The sequence below is a fragment of the Urocitellus parryii genome, chromosome 5 (genome assembly GCF_045843805.1).
Source record: "Urocitellus parryii isolate mUroPar1 chromosome 5, mUroPar1.hap1, whole genome shotgun sequence".
Lineage (NCBI taxonomy): Eukaryota > Metazoa > Chordata > Mammalia > Rodentia > Sciuridae > Urocitellus > Urocitellus parryii.
This window is the reverse complement of record NC_135535.1, coordinates 184,645,336-184,671,672: the sequence shown is the minus strand read 5'-3', so window position 1 is coordinate 184,671,672 and position 26,337 is coordinate 184,645,336. Positions and strand designations below refer to the sequence as shown.

At 52.8% G+C, this 26,337-nt stretch overlaps 1 protein-coding gene across 10 annotated transcripts in view; it reads right to left on the bottom strand.

Annotated features, from left to right (window-relative positions):
* Positions 1-13,983, bottom strand: part of Pax2 (paired box 2) — a 78,150-nt gene extending 64,167 nt beyond the window's left edge. For 5 of the 10 annotated variants that reach the window (XM_026407913.2, XM_026407915.2, XM_026407914.2 and 2 more), the window contains exons 1-3: positions 13,878-13,920; positions 10,191-10,359; positions 9,250-9,447 (exon numbers count right to left, since the gene is read on the bottom strand). In XM_026407913.2, coding sequence (XP_026263698.1) covers positions 9,250-9,447; positions 10,191-10,359; positions 13,878-13,920 — 410 coding nt within the window. Of the gene's footprint in view, positions 1-9,249; positions 9,448-10,190; positions 10,360-13,877 lie in introns of all 10 variants that reach the window. The other 5 variants (XM_077798704.1, XM_077798705.1, XM_077798703.1 and 2 more) reach the window with 3 other exon arrangements.
* Between the last annotated feature and the right edge of the window lie 12,354 nt (positions 13,984-26,337).

The following is a 26,337-nucleotide window of genomic DNA, read 5'->3' as shown; positions in this document are numbered from 1 at the left end:
ACACAGCAGATAAAATAATACAACTGCTACCAGTTTGCCTAGCAGGATATTATACACACTCACCACTCCAGCCATCATACACAACTGGACACTCTCACCTCCAATGAAGCAAACACATGCTGCTCACCAGTGGACACCCCCAGGTATGTGTGTGTCCACAGACTAACAGTGTCAGGACCCTATGTGGACCTGCCCTGACCCTTACCTATTGACCCATCAGAATGTCTACTGTCCTTTTGACCCTGTGCTCTCTGGATTGCATTTGCTAACACCCAAACAAGCAGGCCCTCCAAGTGATGGCAGGGACTCTTGTTTGGGGACCAAATAATCCTATCAACTGGAAACCTGAATAGTAAACCACTTGGGTTGACCAGACTGACTCCTTCCAGGAGCTCCCTGGAATGCTAGGCCATTTAGACATGGGCACAAAAGCCAAGCTTGGCTAGATGCCACCAGCCCACATACATTTTCTAAATCAGAGCTACACAGAGGCCCCCCACCACATGTTCACCAGCTTCTCTCAGGGTAACACACTAAGGCACACACCACAGCTCACCCTCTAGAATTATAATGAGAGCTGGCAGAATAAGGGGCCAAATGAGGGGCTCCTCCCTGACCATCTCCATGGTCCATCAGGCCAGTACTGTCCATAAAGCTCCTGGCCTCTTCAGCTTCCTTCATTTACCTACCAGACACGGGCAGGGCAGCAGAGCCCAGCCAAGACTCCAGGATCAAGAGGGAGCGCCAGTATTATGGAGCGCTGTCCCCAGCACTTGCTTCTATTTGCTTGAGCTCTGGGGATTCTTTGTTCTTCCTTTGTACCCCTTCGCTCTCTCCCAGTCCTCTCCTCTCCTTCCTCTCTGATTTCTTTTTTTTTTTTTTTAAAGTGTATTTTTTCCAGGAAGCACTATTATTATTACTTTTGTCTCACATTCAATTGTTTTTTTTTTTAAAGAGAGAGTGAGAGAGGAGAGAGAGAGAGAGAGAGAGAGAGAGAGAGAGAGAGAGAGAGAGAGAACCCTTTCAATATTTATTTTTTAGTTCTCGGCGGACACAACATCTTTGTTGGCATGTGGTGCCGAGGATCGAACCCGGGCCGCACGCATGCCAGGCGAGCGCGCTACCGCTGAGCCACATCCCCAGCCCCTCTCTGATTTCTTAACTCCACTTTTCCCTTCTCAGCTTGCTGCCCTGTCTTGCCTCCTGCCAGGAGCTACTCAGCATATCAGCTGGCTTCCTCTGTTCCTGACCACTGCAAAGGGAGATGGCTATGAGTGGGGCAGGACTGAAAGCAGGCAGAGCAAAAGTCCAGAGAGAAGTTACCAGAGGCTCTGAGTTGAGGGGCCTCTAATGTGGAGGCCCCAGGAAGCTAGGCTGCCCCCTCTTCTTCCGGGCCTTTCTCTCACTCTTCCTTGTCAGCCTGCTGGGGACCAGGCTGGAGCGCCTGCACTGCAGCAGCCCCGTGGATACTGTTGGTGTTGTGCAGTGTGCCGAGGGGGCAGGGGGCAATATCCACCTCCAGAGCTCTGGTGAGTCCCTCACAGAAGGCACTACACCACTCCCAGCTCTGCAAGTTTATCCCCGCAATGTCACTTCTTTTGTTACACTCTCTTTTCAGAAACTTTCCTACTTTCTTTTCCCTGGCCTCTACTCTTTTATCACCTCTGAGCTGCTCCTCAAGGTCCCATCAGCCTGGACTACCAGCTGCCTGGAGCTGTTGCTCCCTTCAATCACCTTAGAAACCTTGTAGGGTATCAAGGGCTCTGGCTCAGATGAACAGGATCCAATCCTCCTTTTCAAGCTCTGTGGATGCATTCTCTGACCCTGCCACATGCTCCTGTCCTAAGGAACCCCAGCCAGATCAAAGCAGCTCCCAGACAGCTCTTTTTCACCTCTCAGCTTCCCACCTCCCTCCTCACTCTTGCAATCTACATCCTCACCTCCTGTCTCCTTCCCATTCACGTCTCTTCTCTCCTTCCCATACTCCCTTCCCCATGACCTTCTGGACTAAGGGGCTCAGAAAATGTCCTATCCTCTTGCACTTGCACTGAGGTTACTGCTCTGGCCTAAAGCAGAAAGACCAGTCAGTGCATTGAGTTACATAGATCAGAGGCTGCCTATCAAGGGCCAGGATGAATCAAGCCCTATGTCTGGCACAGAGTTATCAAAAGAGTCTTCCTGGGTTGGGGATGTAACTCAGCAGGAGAGAGCTTGCTTAATGTATGCAAGGCCCTGGGTTCCATCCCCAGCACCTGCCTCAAGCTTTCCTATATCAATGCCTACAGGTCAGGCTCCCATATGCCATGGATCCTCCCAGAGCCATGTACCCTCCTTGCCAGAATCTGGAAGACATTTGTGTTGTAAGTGGCTGCCCCTTCACCACTTTTGGCAAATAAAAGTCTTGACAGTCTGGACTTGTGGGCACTAACCTCCTTCCCCCACATCCTGATAATAAAATGAATAGAATGCTGCCCAGTGACTCAGCACTGCTCCTCTCTTTAAACACAAAACTTCTCATCGTGTCATCTCTCAAGAAACGTAGGGAGGGGTCCTGCTATTTTTGTGATTGGAAGACAAGTTATAAGATGATCCTAGCTATATGAGCACTCTCATCTGCCTCCTACACACCTTCCTCTCTTACCAGAGAATTCCCTGGTACATGGGGCCTGCTCCTTTTCCTCCAGGCAAGGCCATTTTCCTCTTATTTCCCATATGCTCATCAGCTCTCTGTGCCCAGCCCTCCTCAGGAGGCCCCAAAGCAGCTGCCTCTGCCACCATGCCCTGCCTGGCCTCTTAGCCAGGTCCAATCATGCATTTCTGACCCAGAGCCTCTTCCTCATTTCTTGGCACCTGGATTATTGGGGGAGGCTTTGAAGACTAGGCCTGGGCCTGCCCTAGGGAGAGCTCTGCCCATGACTATGTCCCAGTGCCATGCCTCCTGTTGGAAGACCTGGCTTGTGAGTCACTGGACCATAGCTTGGGAGGAAGAGTTGTACTGGAAGAGTATCTTCTTGGTTGCTGATGTGGTTGGTCCCTAACTAGCATTGCCAATGGATCTGGGGCTGGAGTGTTGAAGCAATGATGGACAGCTCGTCACACAATTCTATGTCAGAAAGTGAGATGGCATTGGTTCAGCAAATTCCCTCTGACTAGGAGCTAATTGAACTATAGAGTATTTCTATGCAAATAATTAAAAAAAATTGGTCCCAGTTTGCTGAAATGAGGCATCCTCAGCTCAGCCTTATTACTGCTACCACTTTGCCCACAGCCCAATGACTTATTGGGCCCAAGTACAAGGTACCAGGCCTTTGCCTGTGACTATAGGTCATGTCCTGTGGGCCTTCCTCCCTTTCCTCCTCTTGGCCTCAGAGGTCTGCACCTAACAGCAGACACTGGTGGGCACACAGAAGACCCACACATAGAAGACATCAACCTTTATGTCTATAAGCCATCATGAATATATTCAAGCTGTGCAGTGGTAGCACCACAACAGAAAACATGACCAACAGGAGAAAACACCTCAACCCAGAGGTTCAGTGGTAGATAGATAATCCTAGGTGATGTCACTTTTCCCCACCTGGTATGTCTCCTGTGCTATGGAGATTGGTTGGGAGACACTGTTTCCCATTCCTCAGATCTCAGTTCTCACTCTGCCTTCTCCAGATGCACCCAGAGTGCCTGCAGCTGTCTCCCCTGCAGGAATCTGAGCTCTGGACACTGGCTTGGCAGGTCAGAAGGTATGAGAAAGCAAGTAGGGAGCCAGAGAATTGGCAGGTCAGGTGAGTATCCTTTATTGCATTCTTTTAAGGAACAGGAAGTGAAGAAGGACTTCTTTCTAGTATATTCATTTTCCTCTTAATATAAGAACTGCAGCCCTAGTTAGGAGTAATGCCAGACCTGAGCACCAAGAGGCAAAGCTGCTAGAGATGCAACTAGAGATGCAGGTCTAGGAAGCTGGGAATGGACAACGGGCATCTGGATTAAGGTGTTCCTTTATTAGTCTTGCTAAGAGGACTAGGGAGCAGGACCCCCATCCCACATGGGTTTATAAGAAGCCCCCTTTTCAGAATACAGGCTTTGGGGGAAGTGTAATTAATCTTCTGCACCAGTTACTATGATTGCTACTCTTTGTCTAGAAGCTATCATGTAGCCCATGAGCATATCCTGTCACATTTACAATTACACCATCCTGTGTGCCCCCCAAAAATACCCATTTCCCAACTGCCCTCCAAAACAGGTTCCCACCACCCCAAATTCCAATGCTGCTTCTCCATCCCTGACTCTACTCTGCACAACAAGCCCCCACCTTATGTCAATAGGCATATGAGGCTACTGCTCTCCCTTGCCTCATCCTCACTGCCTCCCCAATCTTCTCTTCTCTGGGCACCCCTGTTTCCCTTCTGTAGGGGCCATTCCTGCCCTGCCCCATCTCCACTTGGCTAATTCCCCTTGTGGCCCTTCTATTGAACTGTTGTGTTGTCCATTTCCCTGTGACAAGGGCTCTGGTTACAGAGTTATTGATTGGTTTTCATGCAGACAGATGGGCCCTTCCCGGGTTCCCATCGAAATCCCTGGCTGTATGGGCTGATTGTTGCCTCTCCGGGTGTAGGATTGCACTGGAGACCACCCTCCTCGCAGTCTCCTTTGCTGGGGCCATGGACGGTAATAAATGGAGGCAGCCTGAGCGATAATAAAAGCAATTGAGTAGGTTACCTGTGCAGACACAAGATTTATGCCTCTTCATATTTGATGTGATTGTTTTATTGAGTTCTCAGAACAGTTGGGACACTATTTATTTACTTATTTAGGGTCTCCTTCTCTCTTTTCTTTTTTGCATCATCCTCCAAAACCCACCTGGGGCTTTTGTTAGGAATAACCCTTCCTGTGTGCCTCTTCTTAAAAGTTGCCAGCTGACATAGAACTCAAGGCGACCAGTCATTGCCCTCAACCAGAGGCGATATTGTAGCCTGAACATCCACAAGCCAGTCAATAGGGAGACAGACCAATACAACTGCTGGCCAAGAAGTCCAGGCTAAAACAACTGAGGAAACAAAATGGGCTTTTCAAGAGTCAACTCCAGCTCCAGTTAAAGAATAGGATGGATAGTCATGCCTGCTTTACATGTTCTAAGGATGGGAGACCTTAACAGCTGGAGACACCCTCTGGGGTGGGCATGGCTTCTTAGAAACTGCTGAGAATAAACTGTTACTTGCGGCCCCAGTGTGCTAAGCCTAGTGCCCCAAAAGCAGGTTCTCTGTCCTTATTTCTCTCACTCCTCTGTGGACAGAAGTTGTTTTTTTTTTTTTTTTTTTTTTAACTCATTGATCCACTCTGGCTTTTTGCCTTGAGTCCAACAGCACTGACCACCAACAGCTATGAGGATATGGAGATATGGCAGGCAATGCCACCATGCTAAGCCAGAATCAAACATGCAATGTTTTGGAATGTGAGTTTCAGAGAAAGAGAAACAGACCCTAGTCCTGAAGTCATCTTCAACATTTCAGGTCCTGGAATGACTAACTCCCAGCTTACTTGAAAGGACAACTGGTAGACCACTGTCACCCCCCCCCCCCCACTGCCAGACCTTTGATAAAGACCTGAGAATGACACAGTGGTGTTAGGAGGGATCAGAAAACACCTGAATGACAGACTGGAATTTTTTAACATGTGTGCTGGGGCTGTCACCTTGTTGCAGCCAGCGTTGCCACAGCTAGAAGGAATGTGCTTATTTTGAACCAAATAAGCTAAGGGAGAGCACCAGTGGTTGGTGGGCAGTAAGGAACAGACTCTGGAAAGGTCCACTCCAAAAAATGTAGGGGTGAGGAGTCACTGGTCCCAAAGAGTGTAGGACAGCCTCAAAAAGTTAGAAAGTGGTGCCCTTATTGTCATTTCACTCCAAGAATGCACCCTCAGGGGATCTCCAGTAACCCTAGACTTCATCTGGAGTTCATATTATTCTTTCAAAGGAGCTGTATTCCCTGCCCAGAGCAACAGCCAAACCAGAAGACTCTGGCACATAATCAGGGAAATCCTCTCCGCCTAGTCAATTGCTCAGCCATGTAACTTAGTGACTTTCCCCCCCTTTAGTAGCAAGGATCTCCCTCCATTTCTCCCTGCTCCAGGCAATTTCCCATGCCAGGTTTCAATCCAAAGTCACCTGGTTATAAACACCAGCCCTCCACAGCAGTGGCGTACAAGCTGAAGAGCTGGCAATTCTGTGTCAGCCATCAGTAACCCAATATTAAGAATGATTCGGATAAATTCCATGTGTTAAGCGACCCAGTCAACTTGAGGTTTTGGACAGTGGTCTCTGGGAGTACAGAGGCCTCCCTGGCACACTCCTTTGGCCCAAAAAGGCAATTCCAAGAGGATTTGCTGATGGAGAATGGAGATTGGACACTAAGCCTTTATCGCGACAGGATCAGAGAATGCCAAAACCATTTTTAAACACAAAAAGCAATTTAATTTATAGCCATAACAGCATATTTCAAGTGCAGCGAAAGCATCCGTTTTGGGGAGGAGAAGGTGAAAAACCTTTGGCTCAGGTGGGTGAGCATGTGTGAACTTCTTTTCTTGCCAATGCTGGCTCCTGCCACCCTTACTCAAAACTGTTTTAAAGGACCTAACACAAGTGGACAACTCTCCAACAATAAATCTCTGAACTTAAAACTCCCCATTTTTCCAATGCACTAGTCTCTGCACAGAGGAAAATCTCTATGTTCTTCCTACAGAGACTGAGAATTCTCAGTATTGAGAAAGAGCTAAGTTTAAAAAAAAAAAAAAAGCACCAGTAGAAACATCCTGTCATTGTCAAGTGTTAGGGTGAAGCACATCTCAAAAAAACCATCTCCTTAAGAGCAGAGCACATACCAGAAGGATGCTAAGGATGGGGTACCCAGATGTATCCCAGCAGCTCCCAGAATTCTTTCCAAAATATGAACTGTGGGAGAATTCTGCCCAAAGCAAAATCAAGAACAACCTGACTGCTTCTTGTTGACAAAAGAAGCCATGAAGCCTAATTTTATACCCAGGGCTTGCCACCGTGCTACCAGTGGCTTCCCCATTCCTTCCTCATTTTCCCTCTCCATCTCCAGCAAAACCTAGCTATTTCTCTGCACCCAAGGAAGCCTCTATGCCCCTCTGGTGATAGGGCCCTTTGCTGGGTAGTTTCTGAGGCTGTCAGAGATGTCATGTGAGGCCATGCATCTCACAGATGGCTCGCTTGTCTACTTTTTCCCCCAGTTCTGGTGAGTGTACCTCAAGGTCTCCGGAGCTTGATTCTCAGGTCACCTGTTGCCCACACTCTATGGCTTTTGAGGATGAAACATCCCACACTTGTGCATAAGCCAGCTTCCAAAAACATCTTTTGTGTTAGATAGGGCTGCCACCACAACTGCTTTGTTGTTCCACTCCTCCATGCCACACAAAGAAACGAATCACCTTAATTATACACATCTTGGGTTCTTCCAAATGCTTGAAAATCCCATCACTGACAACAAGCATTTCTCTGAAATATTACCCAGATGTCACCACCTCGTCCAGTAACGCAGGTCCTCTACTGGGTCACTCTTGGCTCCAGCTGCTCTCCTCCTAAGACCTCAGTTCCAACTCACTGTCAGGGCCAGTAGCCAGCTGAGACAGTCTCCGATGGCTCAGAAAAAAATGCTTTGTCCCCTTTCTTTCCCTAACCAGCACTCTTGCCTCAGCCCTCAGTTTCCTTAGCCTCCTCCTGACTTTCAAATGCAAAGGACTTATTCCTCTCCCAAACCACTCAGCCTTTTTCTCCAGCTTCTTTGGAAGGTATCTGAATGTCAAACCATCATATTTTCAATACCTGGCTGAGCCAGACCCAGGGAGCTGGAGGGTTTCGGAGGGTGTATAATTAGCTGATCAGTATTATGTTACCCTGTTCATAACTGAATAACCATTTTAATACAGATGGCACACACTGGGATAATTTCTGGGGTTGCCTTGCAGTACGTTACAGCACGAGTGTGGCAGAGGGAATCTTCTTTAGCCAAGGTACATTCTACCAGCTAATTCTACCTGCTGTTTTCAGGATGATTTGGGATAATTCCATATCATTTACAAAATATTTAATAAAAACCCTGTGATTGGTGATGCCAGTTTCAGAAAAAGGCACCATCTGAATTATTAGTCGTCTTGATAGTGAGCCTTTAAAAGAGTGCAAAGAATAATGGGGTGTGGAATTCTTAGCCCTCTTCTCTGTTGGGGAGAACCTTAAAATGGAGGTCCAAGGCTATCTGAAACTTACTTCTGACTGGTGAATGACTTGTGCAGGATCTCTGTGTATAACTGTCAGGTTGTACAGTTGCACAACGGTGAAGTTGTCCTGGGGTTCCTAAGCCCAACTGCTGCTTGTGTGTTCTGCAGCCACCCAAGAAAGGCATGCTGACATACTGGCTGAGATATATATGCATGCAGCATGCCCATGTGTTCTCCCAGAGAACACACCGAAGGAGTTTAGGAATTAGAGTTCTAACTATCTTACATATTAAGCTTACTCTGGCTTGTGTCATCCCTACTCTTGAACCTGTCATCAGTGCAAAGACTTCATCCTGGAGATATGTACCCTAAGTGGTTGGGGCATCTCCCAAGCTTCAGTCTCAAGGTCTGATTTCTCCCTCCCTGCGTGGCATCCTACTCCTTGTCCAGATCCTCATTCCTGCCAATAACTGTCTGGTGGTTGGCATTTGCTCTGCAGACCTGGATGCCAGTACTTCTAGGCCGGAAATTTGTGCAGAGCTTGCTAGCAAAACCTGGGCTCTTGGGAGGCAAGCTTTGTAGGGAGTTGGCTAAGAGGGCAAGGGAGCCAGGACTGGTGGCTGCCCCTGGGGAAGAGTGCATGCCTTTAGAAAGGGAAGTCTGTTTGAAGGCAATGAATAGATACTGGTCATTTTAAAGGCTTTGCTATGGGCTGTGTTTGTCTCTAGATCCCGAGGCGCATAATCTTGGAGTCTTAATTACCACAAACACTTGGATTCATTTCCAGGATGCCGGCAGGAGAAGCCTGGCAGGGAATACCCAGCTCTGAACTGGAGACAACCCTGTCTGTTTGTCTATCTCTCTGTCTCCCAAGAATCCTCTCCCTACTCAAAGGACTTCAAGCTGGGAGCTGGAAGACAGGGTGGAGGCTGGACAGACAGCAGAGACCTGGTTCAGGGAGACACCCCAGAAGGCAAGAACTGGGAACTGGAGTCCCTTCTGCAGACCAGGGAGCTTGCTCACCTGTTGATGGAAGAGACGCTGGGCACTGTGTCGTTGTCGCAGATGCCCTCAGCCAGGAGCCGGTCTCGGATCTCCCAGGCGAACATAGTCGGGTTCTGTCGCTTGTATTCAGCAATCTTGTCCACCACTTTGGGCGTTGCCACCTTGGGCTTGGAACCACCGATCACACCAGGCTTGATGCTGCCAGTCTCGTAGTACCTGCGCCGGGAAGGCCGGCGGGGTCAGCAAGAAGCAGGGTGGTAGCAGGGGCAGGGGGGCTGCAGGCTCTGAAGCCGCCGAGCCACTCTCCCGCCTGAGGCAGCAGCTTGGAGGGAAATGGACCACTGTGGCTGAGTCCAGACTTCCAGAGGAAACTTGGCTAGTGTGAGAAATGCTGCAGAGGCAGAGGACTAAGGAATGCTCTCTCCTAGGAGACAGCCACACCAGGAACGGGGTGCATATTGGTCAGAATAAGCACCCGGGGAGTGAAAGCCCAGCTTTTCACTTGGGAAGAGCAAGCCAGGAGAGGCCTCAGGTAAAGCCAGGGCTGAGGCACCATCTCCAGCCCTTTCCTACTGAGCACAATGCCCTGTGGGAACCAGGACCCTTCTACCTCCCGAATGCTGTCTTTTCTCCTCTTGGGGACCCATTTTGCTCCCCACCCCATTCCTCCAACATCTTTCACATTAACTGGCTGGGAAAAGTGTCCTTCCCTTTCTGAAGCCACAAACGGAGCTGCCTCCCCTAGGAGGGTCCTGAAGCAGGGCAGGCACTGGGTTGACCCTGCTTCACTCTTCCTCCTGGGGCTGTGCCACCACTTGATTTCCCTTTCCAAATGAAACAGCTCTTTAGATCCCTTCTAGCTGGGGGTCTCCCTCTCCTGCTTGGCATCCTCCACTTTTAACCAAGTCCTAGGGCCAGGGAAGGAGGAGGTGGTCTCCAGGGATAGCTCCGGCCCTCACCTGCCCAAGATTTTGCTGACACAGCCGTGGCTGACCCGCAGCTGCCGGGAGATGTCACAAGGCCGCACACCCTGGTGGGCCAGCTCCACGATGCGCTGCCTCACCACGTCGGGTAGGGGCCGGCCGTTCACAAACACCCCCCCGAGCTGGTTCACACCCCCGTGCCCTGCTGGGGAGAGACAAGAAAAAAACACAACACCCCACACACAGCAGGGACCAGCCATTAGTCAGGGTCCGCGGCCCCAGACTTGCGAAAGGAGCAGGTAGGTCTGTGGGGCATATTCCTGAACTCGGGAAGGGGCGGGGGGGGGGCGGGGGACTGACCACAATGCGGAGGATTAGGGGTTGGAACTCCAGGGGCCCTAGAGATGAAAGCGCAGACGTTGGACAGAGGGGCTGGGCAGAACGCGACTCCCAGACCAGGTCGACGCCAGGGAGAAAGTGAGGGAAGGAATGGAGAAGTCAGGAGAGAGAAAAGAGGGGAAGAAGGAGAAATACGGTAAAAGGGATTAATGCCAGTAGGGAACAAATACTGGACAGTGAGGAGATGAAGTGCCTGGGAAGATGGAACTAGCTGGAGAGGGATCCCGCCTGTGCCGCATGCAAGGGGCAGATTCAGTGCATGCGAGGGCTTGGAAGCGGATGGGAGGTCCGGGTCCGCTTAACTCTGCTCAGCCGAACCCCAAGCATAGAGAGGGACACACACACACACACACACACACACACACACACACACACACACACACCTTTGCTCTCAACCTCTTCCTTTGTATTTATTTTTAATCAGGATTGCACTACCTCTTTCCCTGTGCTTTTTGTTCGGTTTGTTTTTGACCGGGAGTTTTTCTTCCCTTTATGTTTTCTATCTTTAGATATTTGGGAGAAAAATCTACCTTCTCATCTCCCTAGTGTCTAAAGTGGAACGAAAACCAGCTGAAGAGGGGAGAGTGGAAGAGACAGGGGTCGGGGATCTGATGCTGTCAAAGACAAGACCGTGGCCGGAGAGCTGCCTGAGAGCCGCGCGGTTCCCGGCTGCAGCAGGGAACACAGGCTGTTTGGGTTCGCCTGTCAGTCGCTAACTGCTTCGGGCTTGGTGCAAACCATTTCACCCAGGTCCCACAACACAGGCTGCCCTATCGGCTGAGGACTCACCCGGCACCCTTTATAGCCAGCCCAAGCCAGTACCAGTCCCTCTGACCTCTTAGATATGGGCAGCCACCCAGAGAGCCCAGGGAACCCAGCAACAAGAGCGTTTGCTCTTCTGGCCAAAAGGAGGATTCTGGGTTTCCAGTCCTACTAGCTGGGTTTCCAATATAAGAGGCAAGGTGATCACCGGGTGCCAGACTTGAGGGTTCTGCCCCGGTGCCCCATTCTCCCTGGCCTACCGCAGACTAGAAATCCTGCACCCAGAGCGATCAACCTGCAGCGGCATTTAGCAAGCAATCCAGGCTCAGAGACTTGTAGCAGCTTAGGCCAGACTGGGCCAGCAACCTGCAACCCCTGCCATGTTGGCCTCAAGCGAGTTCGGAAAAAGCGGGGGGCATCTCGTGCCCCCTTCGCTTTTTCTCCCGTCCCCTTCTGGGGAAACCAAAAGAAATCGGGTGAAATACCTGGGAAGAGGCCTCTGATTAGATGGCTCTTGGGAGGCCAGAACCTCTTATTTTGCCCCCATCCCTGTATCTCCCTATCTCTAGTCCCACTCCTCACCCCTCCCCTCCTTCCAAACCCAACCATCAATAATTTAGGCCCCGGGAGAACTCGCGTTACCAGCATGAAAAGGCGGCAGCTGCGGGCAGATTAAAGATGAATAATTCAGCCTCCCCGGGCTCCGGGCCTGGCCCCTCAGTCCCAATTTAAAGGGTGGAGATGGGAAGGGGGCACGGCAGAAGTCCGGGCCGGTAGTCGACCGGAGGCCGGAGGTCTGCGGGGCTGGCGCTGAGTCAGGCCTGGAATGCGCCACTGCCGGCGGTGCCGACCCGGACTGTAGCTGCTGGCCCGCGAGTCAGCCAGCCCGCCGGCTGCGCGGCGACTCTCTCCTTTCTTCCGACCACCTTCTGCTGTCCTTACTCCCTTTTGGGTTTCAAAGTGGCTCTCAGTGCGCAGCCCAGGCGCAATCTTCCAGAGAAGAGAGCCAAAGCAGTGGCAGCCGGCTTCGAGACAGGCGGGCTGGGTGAAGACGGCGTGAGGACCTGATTCCACTCCCGAAAAGGAGCAAGGCTTTCCGGCCCGGCTTGCAGCGAAAAGCAACTGCCTGAAACCCTCGGCTTGGGTTTCCTGTACTCGGAAATTATTTAGGGGAATATATTTTATCCCAGGAGTAGTTTTTAAAGATCCTCCCCCCAAAGCTAAATGTATGTCTAGAGAAACACAGCTCTTTCTTCTTGACTTTCTTGTCTTAAGCACAGAGGCAAGCCAGGTTTAAAAAGTTTTCTCGTGAAAAGTTGCAAATTATCTTTAATTATTAATTTACAGATGGGGAGGGGTTTTCTACTTAGAATCTTATTTATCTTTTTATTTTAAATGTCTGCTTAAATATCTCATGGTTTTCCAAGCTAAAAACATAATATGAATTAGATAAATTTAAATTTCATTAAAACAATTCTTTTTCCTGTTTCTTTTCTCCTTTTCTCTTTTTTTCTGTATCATCCTTTCAATTTTCTGTCTTTGATTTCCTTTCTCTTGTTTTGACTTCTCTTTCATTTTCCACCAGTTTTGGGGATTTGCCTTCCTTTTGTTCTTTCCCCCTCATTTTTCCTTCTTTGCTGACCCCCTACCCAGGACACTGACTGCAAGATCCTTAACAGGGAGTGGGAGGCAGGCAAGAAGGCTTCAGAACTGAGCAGAGCTGCACTCTGCCCAGGGGCCAGCTTGGAAGGCTGCCCTGCTTGCTCTCTTCTTGACTTCGATTTCTCCTCTAACCCCTTTTTGTTTTAGAACATCTCCCAGGGCAGAGGTAGGGAAAGACAATGACCACGTCCTGCCAACCTTGGATTCTCAACTCAAAGGGAAAGGAATGGAAAGGAGATGGAAGGGAAATGGGAAAGAGACAGGAGGGAAATATTTCAAACCAGCCCAGGAGAAGCTTTGACTAGGCTGGAAGGGCCAAAAGATGCTGAAAGCGGAGGGTCAGAAGGGGGCACCCCACCCCCACTCTCTTCTGACCAACTGTCCTAACACTCAGGTTGTCCAAGCTAGAAGTCTCCTCCTTGACACCCACAACTCCAAGTCTGAGAAAGGTAGAGATGAGGGAGGGAGGAGAAGAAGACAAACTGAGAGAGGGTGAGAGAGTGAGAGAAAACAGAGAGGGAGAAAAACCACAACACCCTAAAAACTGCCTGTCAATTAGTCCTCCAGTCTAGGGCAAGAGGCTGACTAGGGAGCTGGAACCCCCGCCCAGGGCTGTGGGTCCCACGACCTAAGAAGGAGCAGGTGGAAGGAGCAAAGGCAGGCGATGAGTACCAGGGAAGGTAGGAAGGCAAGCAGAGGAATAAGCGTGGGTTACAGAAGGAAGAAGGGAGAGAAGCTAAAGGCGTTAGAAACACCAGGCAAAGGAAAAGAGGTAGAACGAAAAGAGAGAACGGGAAAAGCCAGCGTGGCCTCCGAGATGGGACCTGAGTGCAGGGGGCTGGGCTGCGCTGGGATTAGACAGGGTTGGAACCCGAGCAGAAGCCGGGCGCCGGTACTCACGGTGCATCGCGGAGAAGGGGTCTGCTTTGCAGTGCATATCCATGGGGAGGCAGAGGAGCGGGAGCAGCGCGGCCGCCGCCGCCGTGTCGCCTCGCAAACTCAACTTCAGGACTTGAGGAGAAAAGGGAGGGACGGTGAAGGAGGGAGGGTGAGCGGGCGCCCGGCAGCTGTGGGGCGCGCGGGGGCGGGGGCCGCTGCGCTGAGCTCCCCGCCGGGACTCCTCAGGGCCAGCGGGGGCTTGCAACCGCAGTGGCCGCAACTTCCCACCGTCGGGGCGCGGGACTGGACGATCAGCAGAGCGGCCCCGGGGAAATGGGCCGGGCCAGGGGGCACCGGGGGCGCATTGCTCGCGCAGCAGCTGCTGCCAGGTCTGAGGCCGGGCCGGGGAGGCGGTTAGCTCAGCTCCCCTGGAACCCGGTCATCCGCGAGGCGTTGGTCGGAGAGGGCGTGGGGCGGGGGGCGGCCCGAGGGCGCCGGGATGGGAGCTGGGCTGCTCCAAGTGCCGGCGAGTTGGCGAAGTTGGCAGAGAAGTAGCAATCCCCGGGATGTCCGAGCGGGCGCCCGCGGGAGGGGAGCGCGCGAGTGGGCCCCCGCCCCCGGAATAGGCAGGCGCACGCCGCCGCGGCCGAAGGGCCGGGAGGAAGGGAGGGAGGTAAGCGGCGCCGGTAGCGCTGGGGCTGGCCCCAGGTGGGTTGCGGCTTCGAGAAGACTCGGCCGGAGACTGGAGCCTCGGCTCCCGGTGTGTGTCTCTCTAAAAGCTGCAAAGCCCCCTCCAGACCCCCTCCCCCTCCCCGCGCTGGGAGATGGATGACTTGTCAGACAAAGGCAATAGATTCCACCACTCTGTGATTCGCCAGCGCCAGAGCCCCGAGCTTCGGCGAGGAGGGCCCCGCGCCTGTCACTCCGGTGCCGGCGAGGGGAGGGTAGGGGAGGGGGAAACGGGGGGGAGGGAGGGAACCGCGGGCGAAGGAAGAGGGAGGGAGGGGAGCGGGCCAGGGGGAGGAGGAATGGGAGCCCAGGATTAAAACTACACTGAGAAACGAAACTCGCCGATAAGGTAAACGTTAGATAAGGATAAAGAGCGGCCAGTCTAATGAATATTCAGGCAACCACAGAGGACGGCGGAGCGCGCCGCACTCAGAAGCCGGGCTTTCAGTCTCAATTCGCCCAGCCTTGCCATCCACCACCGGCCAGTGCCCGCATAAGCCACGCGGCCCGGGTCGGTCCTTGTCCCTAGCACTAACCCCACTACCCTCAGCTCTGAGTTCCCTTCCGTTCCGTCCTGACTCTTCCTTCCTCTTTCTCTGGTCCTTCCCTTTCCTTTTCCCTCCTGAGGTACCTTGCCATTCACGCACCATCACCATTCTCATTCTGGGGCAAAGTGCCCAGCAGTTTGTCCTCTCCTGTCCCACACGCAGTTGCGGACACTGCCTCCCGCATCCCCTCGCCCACCCGAGTCTGGGCAGTACAGAACACTTGCTTTAGAATCGAGCTGGAGACCTCCGGCCCGAACCCACCTGCCTTGGTGGGACCCAACGGATGATAGGAAAGCCCGGGGACCTGGCTCCTGGACCCTCGGTAACCGGGAGGAGATTGGGTAGAAACACTGCGGAGTGTCTGTTCGCTGGCGGCAGAGGATGCGGGAGACCAAAGCTCGCTCTCCCCTGCTGGGGAGAAGAGGCGACTGCTAACGCGGCGGAGCGCCGCCCGCTGCCAGCTCTGCGGATCCGAGCGAGCGCAGGAGGCGCAGCACCCCGGCCCTGGCCCCACTTCTACCGGAGCCGCTGGCCCGGACTCCGCAGCCTTCGCCAGCACTCGCTCCCTTGCTCGCTGGGGTCCGCTCTCACGCACTAGGCAGGAGAAGCCCTTTGTCTCCTAACTGGTTAAGTACAGAATATCCGGGAGATCTTTATGAAATATTTTCCCTCGTCTCATAAATCATCTTGGCACTTCAGCTGATGTTTTAACTCTCTCTCCCTCCTTCACTCCCTCCCCCCGCTTCCCTGGGTCTGCGAAAGGGCGGCTCCACGAAGCCCGCGCTGTGCTGCGCTCTCGCCGCCTGGACTTAAGGTTCCTCCGGCTGGTCTGCAGCCTCGGGCGCTTGGGGGAAAGGCCGAAGACTCGTGCCCCTATCCCTTTGGCTGAAGCCTGGGCGGCAGTTAGTATCCGGGTCCGCACCTGCCTGACTCAACCCAACTTAGCCTGACTCCAGCTGGACATCTCGAACTCTGGTTTTCAGGACGTCCTTGCTCCTCTGGTGGGTTTCAGGCCAAGCTCTGCCGCATGAGGTTCTGGGACTCTCACTCCTTAGAGGCCTGGGTCTGCTGGGATCCTGGTATTTTCCCTCCCTCCTGGATTGTTCTGAGACCAATTCGTTTAATCCATCTGCGGAGTAACTTCTAGGAGATAAAAAAAATTCCTCTCCATCTGCTCCCCCCCCCCCGCCCTTGCCCCCACTTCCCTTGGGCGGCGAAGCAGGTTCCCTTGGGCAGGAGGTTGAAGGCGCAGGGTCCAGCCCCGAAGGTCAGTCTCTTCTTCCCGAGGCCTGCAGATGGCGCTCCCGGGTTTCCTTTGGCCTCAGAACCCCACGAACACGCACTAACTCCGTGTGGATAGCGAAAAAGAAAAACAGCTAAACCAAACAGCTCCCAGACCAGGAGCAGAGACTCTCAGGTGGTATTAGCTGGTACAGACTTGAGCTTCTTTCAGGGAGGTAATTAACCCAGAATTGGAGGTGGGGAGGATTGAAGAAGGGTCCTTATTGAAAAGGGCTCAGAACTAAAGGAGCTCTTGCTCCAAGTCTCCATATATTGGTTATCACAGGAGTTAAGTCTTGAGAAGTCTGAACTATTGGAAGAACAAGACTATGGGTAGACTCCCCTTTTCCACACAGATTCAGATTTTTCTAGAACCCAATAGATACCTCAATGTTACACATACTATAAAGTGTGGGTGTAGATAACAGGCATTTTCATATATTGAGAGAGAGGAATTTTCATATTTTGTGAAAATCCACAAAGTGCGCTGGAAGTTGTACTCATGCCTCTGTCCTCTCAGGAAGGAAGACCCTTCCATGATAGTCCAAGTCCCAAATAGCCCCTGAGAGCCTTGGTATCTCCCCTGCTTCCTGGACACTCTTCTCAGCACTGCACTAGTCAGACACTCACCCTATTGCAGGACCAGTCCCTGGCAGCTTCATCCTTAGCTCCAGCCCATTTCTGGGCTAGAAAGTCAAAGAGCAATGATCCCTGGTGATTTAGAAGCCCTGTTAGCCAAGGCTCTGCTTTCTCCTAGGCCTCCAGGATGAAGGGTTGGCCTGCAGATTCTTCTCCAGTCACTGGCCTCTCCCTCTAACTCCCCCTTTCCTGTTCTTCTTTTTCTTCTTCTATAGAGGCTAGTAGAGGGGGAAAAAGTAAGAAAAGAAAAAAGGAAGAAGAGGAAAGGGGGAAAGAAAGAAAACAACCCAACCCCAAACACAACTTGGGCTCCGACCTGTCAGGGTTGGTTGCTTTTCCCGTCTGCCTCTAAATGAACCTTTTCTCTCTGGTGTTTTCAAAGCGGCCCTTCCACCCCCCAACCTAGGGGCATTTACACTTCAAACAAGGCGCCCGCCTCCCTGCGGAAATTTAAAGGCAAATAAACTTTTGGGGAGTTGCTCTGATACCCATCTCGGGATTTGCTTCATTAGCCGCCTCTGTGCATCTGATCTGCCCAATAAATCTTCCTTGTGGATCTCGGCTCCTTCGCCTTCTCCGCTCCCTTTCCTGCCAGGCTTGCCTGACGCCTGGCGGCCCCCACTCTTGCCTCCTCCCTCTCAGCCAACCTAGGTCAGCCTGGTTCTGTGGTAGGGCCTCGCGTGCTCTGCTTGGGTGCAGGTGTCCCAGAGGCGCTGGTCCGGGATATGCATCCCACCTCTAGTGTACCTAAGCCAAGCGTGACTCACCCGCCCCAAGCTCTTAAACATGTTTCTGAGTAGATTGTGCCAGTGAAGTGGAGTGCCAGTGTAGACCCCTGGGCTGTTCCCGCTAGCACCGGCTCCTTTCGTGGACATTTCTCTCTTCGTTTACTGGTTTCCCATTCCCAGGCCCAAAGCTTTCTGCCTGGGCGAGAAAAGGCAGAGGCATTGGCTGCCTTCCTCTGCCGGCAGGGCGCTGACCCGGGGCCCTGGAGCCCGGCCTCAAGCAGTTCAGGATGGCTGCTGGGCCGCGGGGGGCTTGGCGGGGGCCTTGGGCTGCAGCGGGAGCAACCCAGCCGCGCCCCTCCCCCGTGGCTTGGCCTGCCTTCCTCCTCCCACCTCCCGGGGAGCAGCACCGGGAGCTAAGGCCCGGGCTCTGAGGGAGGGGATTAGAAATTCCGAAATTAAATGTATCTCCCCAGGATATGCTCCCCACAGCGCGGACCAAATTAAACGCATTAAAGTTCAGGGGGGGAAAAGCTGTTTAGAATCAAAGGGGAAAAACTAGTCCGAAGGGAAGAGAAGCAGAACCCGAGGAGGGAAGAGACCAGGGTAGAGCAGAGCAGCTGCTCCGCAGCCGAGCTCCCCTTTCCTGGATTATTCCCAGTTTGGTAAGTCACCGCCACAACTACCAAAAAAAAAAAAAAAAAAAAAAAAAAGGAAAAGAAAGAAAAGAAAAAGTTCTTCTGACAAACTCCGGTACTGGCACCTTCGGCCCACTTGCCCTTAGCGTCCCGCCGCAGCCCGAGCTCATACCCTTGGCGGCCAGATGCCAGGCAGCCGCTGCAAGCACCCCGGCCCCCTCTCCAGCTCGGCCTGACCAGCTCCCGCCCGGCCCTTTCCCTCCTCCTCCCCATTCTCTCCCCGCCCCTCCCCCTGCCTAGCCCTCTGGTCACGTTGGAGGATGGTTTTTTTTTTTTTTGGAAGAGCTTCTGGTACAATATGGAGCACCATGGGCTGCAATTTCACACTCCACAGCACATTCCCCCTAAAGCTACTTTCTTCTTTTTTTTTTTTTCATCTAAGACCCCCTAATTTCTGCTTCCTCGCTCTCTCCCTTGCTCCCTCCCTCCTGCTCTTACTCTTCTTTTCCCGCTTTTGTTCCCAATATTTGGGCACCCCGCGTGAAGCCCGGGGGGCCTGACTCCCGCCTGGCCCCGCCCGCCCGGACTGTTGGTCCTGTTGAGGCCGCGCGCACGTGCTGGGCTTTTATCCTCCCTAGCCCCTCCCCCTCTAACCCCGCTTCCCCTCACTAGAGGTCCCTGCGATCCGCCCGACCCTTCGCAGTCCCTTTGAGGGGCAACGACAATGCAAGCCACTTGGCCACCAAAGCGGCCTCTTAGCGGCACGGGTCAGCCAGGTGGCTGCCGCCTGAGGGTCACTGGACAAGGAGGCTGAAAAATAGTGAATCCAAGAGAAATCTGGCCAGCAGGGAGGGTAGGAGAGGAGGGCCCACATCAAAGAACTAGATAGATGTGTGTGTGTGTGTGTGTGTGTGTGTGTGTGTGAGAGAGAGAGAGAGAGAGAGAGAGAGAGAGAGAGAGATGTGTCAGAGAGATCCTAGTCCTCCTGGCTCAGACCTGACACTGCCTGTCCCCCCTCCCCAGACACGCATGGACCTCTGTACAGCTAAAGGGATCACTCATTCCACAGCCTACAGGAAGGACCAGCTGCCACTACAGGCATAGTCCCTTTTCTTCTTTATGCCTCAGTTGTTTCACCTGTGAAATGGGGATACTTGTCTACTCTATGGAGCTAACCAAAAGGCATTTTGAAAAACAAACATTTCTATAGTAGATTAAGGAACAGCTTTTTGAATCCTTGGCCTTCCACAAAAAGGAAAAGGAAGGATCTGAGAGGGGTGTTTTCCATTGAATTCCAATTCTGTAAAGCTTTCTGGGGATTCTTGCTGCAGACCTTTCCTGTGTTCTTTTGGATCTTCCCTCTTTTCTTTTTGACTATACCCCATCCAGGTTTATCACTCTGCTCTATCCTTCTTGCCACTCCTTGGTTCCCACTTCCAACCCCCCTCCAACAGCAGCTGGAGGATCAGTTAAATTCCACACACACACACACACACACACACACACCCAACAGCCAGGTTAATTGCGGCCTGAGACGCGGTCCCCTTCGGCCAGTCCTCCAAAACCTCTGGGAGGAGCTGGGCCATCGACGGAAATCCCGTTGGGTCTGGTTGCAAACAAAGAGAGTTGGTCCTCCCAGGACTTGAAGTCAACTTGCCAAACCCACAGCGGAGATGAGATGGTGGGGAGAGGCCTGACTGATGGGGGAGAGATGACGGCTGGAGAGAGGAGGAGGAGGAGAAAGAGGATGTGAAAGGGACAGGGACGCTAAGGGAACGGAGAAGGCACCTGTATCCGGAAGGCCTGAAGAGGCTGCTTTGGGCAAAGCCAAAGTCCCCACGAGCCAGCTCCCCTCCCCTCCCGGAGCTAGGGTGAGAAAGTCCGACCCAGGCTGAGTGTTGGTGGAGAAGTAATGATTAACCCTCCTCTCAACCGGGCCCAGCCAGCGGCCTGACTCGGCTGCGGTCGAGGGATGTAGTGAGGGCGGATCCGAGGAGACCCTAGCGCTATCAGCCACTGCCACTGCAACGGTGGGGACTGCGGAGGGAGGGGACAGACAGCATCAAGAGGCAGCTAAAAGGGATCGGAGTGCAAGGCAAAGGGATCGCTACTGCGGGTGTCAGGAAACCCGGGAAAGCGAAATAGCCACAGAACGTACGCAGGGAAAGTAAAGGCCAAATGCGGGCCTGGGCGCGCGGCTGGGCAGCGCTGAGGAGTAGTTGGAGAGGGGCGGGAGCACCCGGGCTGAGTTTCCCCGGAGTTGGGAGCAGACACCAAATCTACCGTCTCGGATCCATCCGCAGCGCGCGCTCCCTCCCTTCCTCCTCTCCCAGCTGCTGTGTGGATGCGAGGAGCAGGCGGTGCGCGTGCCAGAGCCGGGAGCGGGCAAGGCAGGGGGAGACCCGCCTGCGAGACAGGGAGGCCGGCCGAAGAGCAGGGCCGCCCAGGCGAGGACAGGCTGCAAGGTGGCTGGAGACAAAGGACCGGAGCGAAGGGGAGAGGGGACACCGAGTCAAGAGGGGCTGGCTGAAACAGGGAGAGGCCCAAGGAAAGGGGGTCTCCCAGGGGACCCGCCAAGGTTTGTATATTCCTGCCTTCTCTCACGTCCAGCCTAGAGCCAGGACGCCCTGGGGGTTCTTGGCTCGCCGTTTGTGGCCTGGGGTTGGGCTGGGGGTGTTGCTGCAGCTGTGGGGGCCGTGTAAGTGTGCATGCGTGTGTGAGCGCGAGTGGGTGTGTTCGCACGCGACGCTTTGGGCAGGCGAGGAAAGGGATAGGGAGGGGTGGGCCTTCGCTGTAGAACGGTTAGACCCCTGCCCCAGGCGACTGCAACTCTGCCCTCCACCCTCCGGCGGGCCAGAGATTCCCCGCACTTGAAACAAAAGGCCTGAACATTCAGGAGACAGGGCAAGATCCTTTCTGAAAAAAAAAAAAAAAAAAAAAAAAAAAAAGATCCTTTCTGGAAAAAAAAAAAAGTGCCTTGATTTGAGATTTTAAGGGTTACCTGTATCCAGAATTATTGCTTAACTCTCTGTAACTGTTCCTAGAAAAGAAAAGGTGCGAAATAAATCTGGGATAGTAGGTCCAGGCCCCGTAGTTTGTGCTGCCACGTCTAGACCTGCGGTAGGGTCTAGACCCGCGGCTAACGAATATGTTGAAGAAACTGACTAGTGGAGGAATACCCTTGCAATTTCTAAATCAATTAAGGAGAATTTCTTAAGTGTCTACTTGGAGGCAGCGCATCTTTTGGTGAGAGGATGGTGTGAGTGTGTGTTTAAGTGTTGAGGGTGCATAAATAGTATGTGAGGGGGGTGGCCAAGGTGTTTAGGCAAACAGCTGTGTTCCAGGCGGGGCTGAGCTGGGAGCCAGGCCCCGCATCCAGCACCTCCCCCTCCTCTCTCTGCCCTCAGCCGAGGCTGCTCGGAGGCCAAGGCCTCCTCAGCCTCTTCCAGCGGGGCCGCCAATCAATCCTGCAGGTCAACACAGCAATTAATAACGGGGTGAGGAGGCCTGGCAAAAGAGGGCGGGAGGCGTCAGGCTGTGTCTCCCCCAGGCTCTGAGGACCCGGCAGCAGGACCAGGGAGAGGGAGGGGTCTCCGAGGGTAGAAAGAAGCCTGGGAAGTCAGCGTGAGTCATAGAGTGGGTTCAGAACCCCAGGAGGGAGAGGCAGAGGAACAGCGACCGGGAGCCAGGGAACCAGAAGCCACTGGGACAGATCAGCGGAGAAAAAGGGAGGACATAAATAAACGTCTTATTTTTATGGTTCTGGGGGTACAGGCTACACTATCTGAAGACCACAATTGACCTAGTTACTGAATCTCTCCCCTTTCCCCTTCCTTCACCCTTTCCTGATGGTTTTCGCTGCTTAGAAACAGGCTCAGCGAGACCAAATAAAACCCGCATCCTTCGCAAACCCGGCTGGGGCGGTTGCGCCTGGGTGTCCGGCAGGCAGGTTGGTTAGTGCGTGTCTGTCACTGTCGTTTTGAACTCATGGGGAGGGACCAAAAAGGGCACAGGGCCAGTCCAGGGGACAGGGCCTCCAGGGAGTGGTACCCCCGCCAGACGCGGCTTTGGTAAAGAACAGGGAAGGGGAGCGGGAGCAGTGAAGAGAGAAAGAAGGCAGCGAAGGGGCGAGGGCGGAAGACTCTGCGGCTAGGCTGGCGGGGGCGCCTGGACCAGAGGGGAGATTTCCTCCTCTCCAACACCGCCCGGCCTCTGGCCCGGCTCCGCGGCTCCTCCCCGCCCTTGCCGAGCTGCGCCTGCCAGAAGTGGGAGCCCCGCTTGGGGAAAGGAGGGAAGGGAACCAGAGTCTGGTATGCAGGTTTGTCCTATGGTCAGGAACCATAGGCACAGGTTCCCCAGGTATGCGGAAAACGCCCCGGTCTCTTCTAAAATATCCCTGACACGTGCACAAGGATGTCCCCCGTGCTCTGCCTCCTTCTTCCTGAGAGCTGGGGAGGGGGACTCCACACAACTGCTGGAAGACTTGCTGAGACTGGGAACCCACTCCATGCACCTCAGGCCTGCCTAGAGGGAAAATAGAAACGTGGTAGTTCCAGGAGTCTAAGCAAACCGGACAGAAAAAAGGGCATCAGAAGGCAAAATATATTCTGAGAGACAGAAGAAGAGAGAAGCCCTGGACAGGAAAGGAAGGAAGGGGGAGAGAGGTTCCCAGGAAGACCCAGCCATTAGGTCTGTCCTTGGGCTGCATATTTATACGGTCGAGGGGGTGCACAGATGGGCTCTCAATTGAATTCCATCTCCAACACCATCAGAGATTGATTTTGTACTCGCTTTTAATTTTGCCATAATTAATTAGATCATTACAACTGTTTGCTATTGATCTCCCTACTTAAACCTCTGGTGCAGAGGGTCTGCCCACAGCCCTAAAAACCCAGGAGGCCACAGTTTACACTTCTAAAGGCCCAGGTTCTTCCGGTCAGGGCAAGAACTGAGAGGAGAATGGGGACAGCCCAATCAAGAAGCTAGAACAAGGGTGGTATGGTGGGGGGGGGGCATGAGTTATCAGCTGAAACAAAACAAAACAAAACAAAAACCTGGAACTTGAGCTGGGTGAGTGGGGAGGGGAGAAATGAGATTTGGGAAAAGTGAGGAGTGAGGCTTTGACCTCTATGGAAGTATTTGGAAAACTCTGGAAACCCAACCCAGCCCTCTTCCTTCCCACCAATCCCCAACTAAACTTGGGTTCTTGGCTTGCCACCCCTACACTACACCAGGACACCTAATGGTCAGTCAAAGCTGAGTTGGCAGGCCTGGGGGTGGAGGAGGGGGGAAAATCAGCCTTCAGTCAGCACTTGAGTAGACAGTTTCAGATTCTCCTCCCTACCTGGGTCCCCTGGGGTGCCATCTTTCCCCTATGCCTCCCTTGAACCTCTCCTGATTTGGAGGGCAGAGTCTCCCCTCCCCCCACCCCATAGGAGCATCAACACTAGTGCTCATATACAAGACTCTTACAAGTGCACACAGGTATGTGCACTCAGTGTTTCCTACCCACTAGCATAGGCACAGAGGCCCACACTCACGTCTCCCTTCCCACTAGAAATTAAGGCCTTCCCAACACTCTCAACTTGGAGGAAGTTAGGCAAAATATATATGCTCTGAGAAAAGTTGAAAGATCAAGTGCTAAACACCCAAGAGGAAGGAAAAACCAAGTACTCCAAAGACGTATGAGAAGTTGTAAGACTAACGTTTTCTGGGTGGAAAGTTTTCATTAGAAGATTTAGAGGACACCGGGAGGGAAGGCCCTGGAAGTCCCAGGGGTGAGAGGAGTCCGAAGGGATTCTGTCCCCAGCCCTTACGGTACAGCTGGGTACCAAGCACAGGAAAGAAAAAAAAGTGGGATGCGTTCTTGGTTTGGCCGCCAGAAGCCCTCTGATGCTCCCCGCACCCTTGCCGGAAACGCTGACCAGTCTCTCCTCGCTCTTACCTGCCCGACCCGCGTGCTGTTCCATACTCTGCTCCCCGGCTGCCTGGGCCTGGCTTCCCGGCTTCTTTGCGGCGGGACAATGCGTCTCGCCTTGGCTGCCGCCGCCCGGAGATCTGGGATCAGCCACCCAAGACCGAGTGGCTCAGATAACCCAGGCTGCCCGCCGCCTCGGCGGTGCGCTTCGCTTGCGCCAGCGCTCACACAACCCGCGGCGCCGAGGCACAGCAGCCAGCAGAGGAGCCCCGGGCTCTCCGCCTCGCGCACACGCGCGTACACGCGCGGAGGCCCCCAGCCAGCCGCAGGCACCCTTGCTGCCTGAGGCGCCTAAAGACCGAATCCCGGGTCTAGACGCCAGCACACCCTCTCACCCCACCCCCTCTTCTTCACTGTCACACGCTCCCCTTCAGTGTACAGCCTCCAACGCAGGGGCGTCCTCGCTCCCCAACTTTGAGCGGTAACCCTTCCCCAGGACTCTGGGCACTCTCCCCATCCTACTCTCTGGACCATCAGGCTCCACTGCCTGTCACGCGCCTTCAAGGTCTCAGGCTCAGTCTCCAAGATACAGTAGTGCTCCAACTTTCACAGGCCATGCAGTCGTTCCCAGAGGTCCCTGTCACCAATACATTCATTGTGAGCTGCTCACGAAATCCTTCATAAGCTCTCCCACTCTGAATCACTTTTCTTCTTATTTTTTTAAAACAATCAAACGAAAAGAAAAAGTACTGGCTTCCTTGCGTCTGAAGAGATGAGGAGGACCAGGGAAAGGGGAGGAAAGTCCCATCCCTCTCACACTCATTTAGACTGCTACTTGAACATGCCCTTCTACAATATTCTGGAATCCCTTACCCTAAGACTCTGGGGCCCTTGGACTCACACCCACTCTGAGCACACTGATGTTTTAATCCCTTATCAAAAGTCCAACCCTATTCCCTACACCAAACCCTCCCAATCTGAAATTTATAACTCTTACACCTTGGTCTAATTCTCCTTCAAACCTTCCATACTCCACTTTTTTTCATAGGTGCCAGCTTGTAGTCCTTCCTACTTTTTACACACACATACACCACTCATGAGCACTAGTGTTTCCATACCTATCCTCTCCATGGTCTCCCTATTCATTTGCTCCACTTTATTCTTCCACCCACTCCTAGAGGTTGTCAACTCTGAGAGGTTGTCAAGGAAAATGTGGGGTAAGCCCATGTGCAGACAGAGGCCTGTGGCTGGCTTTAGCTCTGTCTCTCTCTTCCTCTCTTTCTACACACACACACACACACACACACACATATACTGGCCCGAAGACAGGTTCTAAGGCAAGGGGTGGAGCTCAGGTTCACAGGGCTCACAAGCCCTTTTCCCTCAGGAACTGGAAGTTGTCTCCTGGAACTTCAACTGAGCTTCTTCTAGAAAGATTATGCATCTACTGACAGGAAGCTCCAAGGCAAAACTTGTATCATGGTTCCTTGACTTAAGTTTTAAAAAACCCTTCCTACAGGAACATGATTTTCTGCCATTTCAGACAAATCCAATCATGGCCAATTGTCATCTGGCCAAATTTGTTTTTAAACAGTGCTGGGGATTGAAGCCAGGGCCTCAAGAATGCTAGGCAAGTGCTCCACCACTGAGCTACACTCTCAGTCCCATCTTACCAGTGTTTTAAAATTTAAAATGTTAGACCTCAGTGTTTTTTTCTCTTTTTTATTGGTGATTTCCCAACCCAAGTGCATAAAAACAAAACTATTTTTTTCTTTTTGTTATAACTGAACAACATTTCCAAGGGCAAGGATAAGAGAACAGCATTAATAAATGAAACTTTAAGCACACACATATATAATTATCATGTGGTCATTCCATTATATACACATGAGAGGATCACACATAATTAGTGTCTCATTGTCACCTATTCAGAACCACACCCAGTCCCACACAAGGGATGTGACCTGAGCACACCTCTGCACAGCTCTTTTTGCCTTTGTTTCT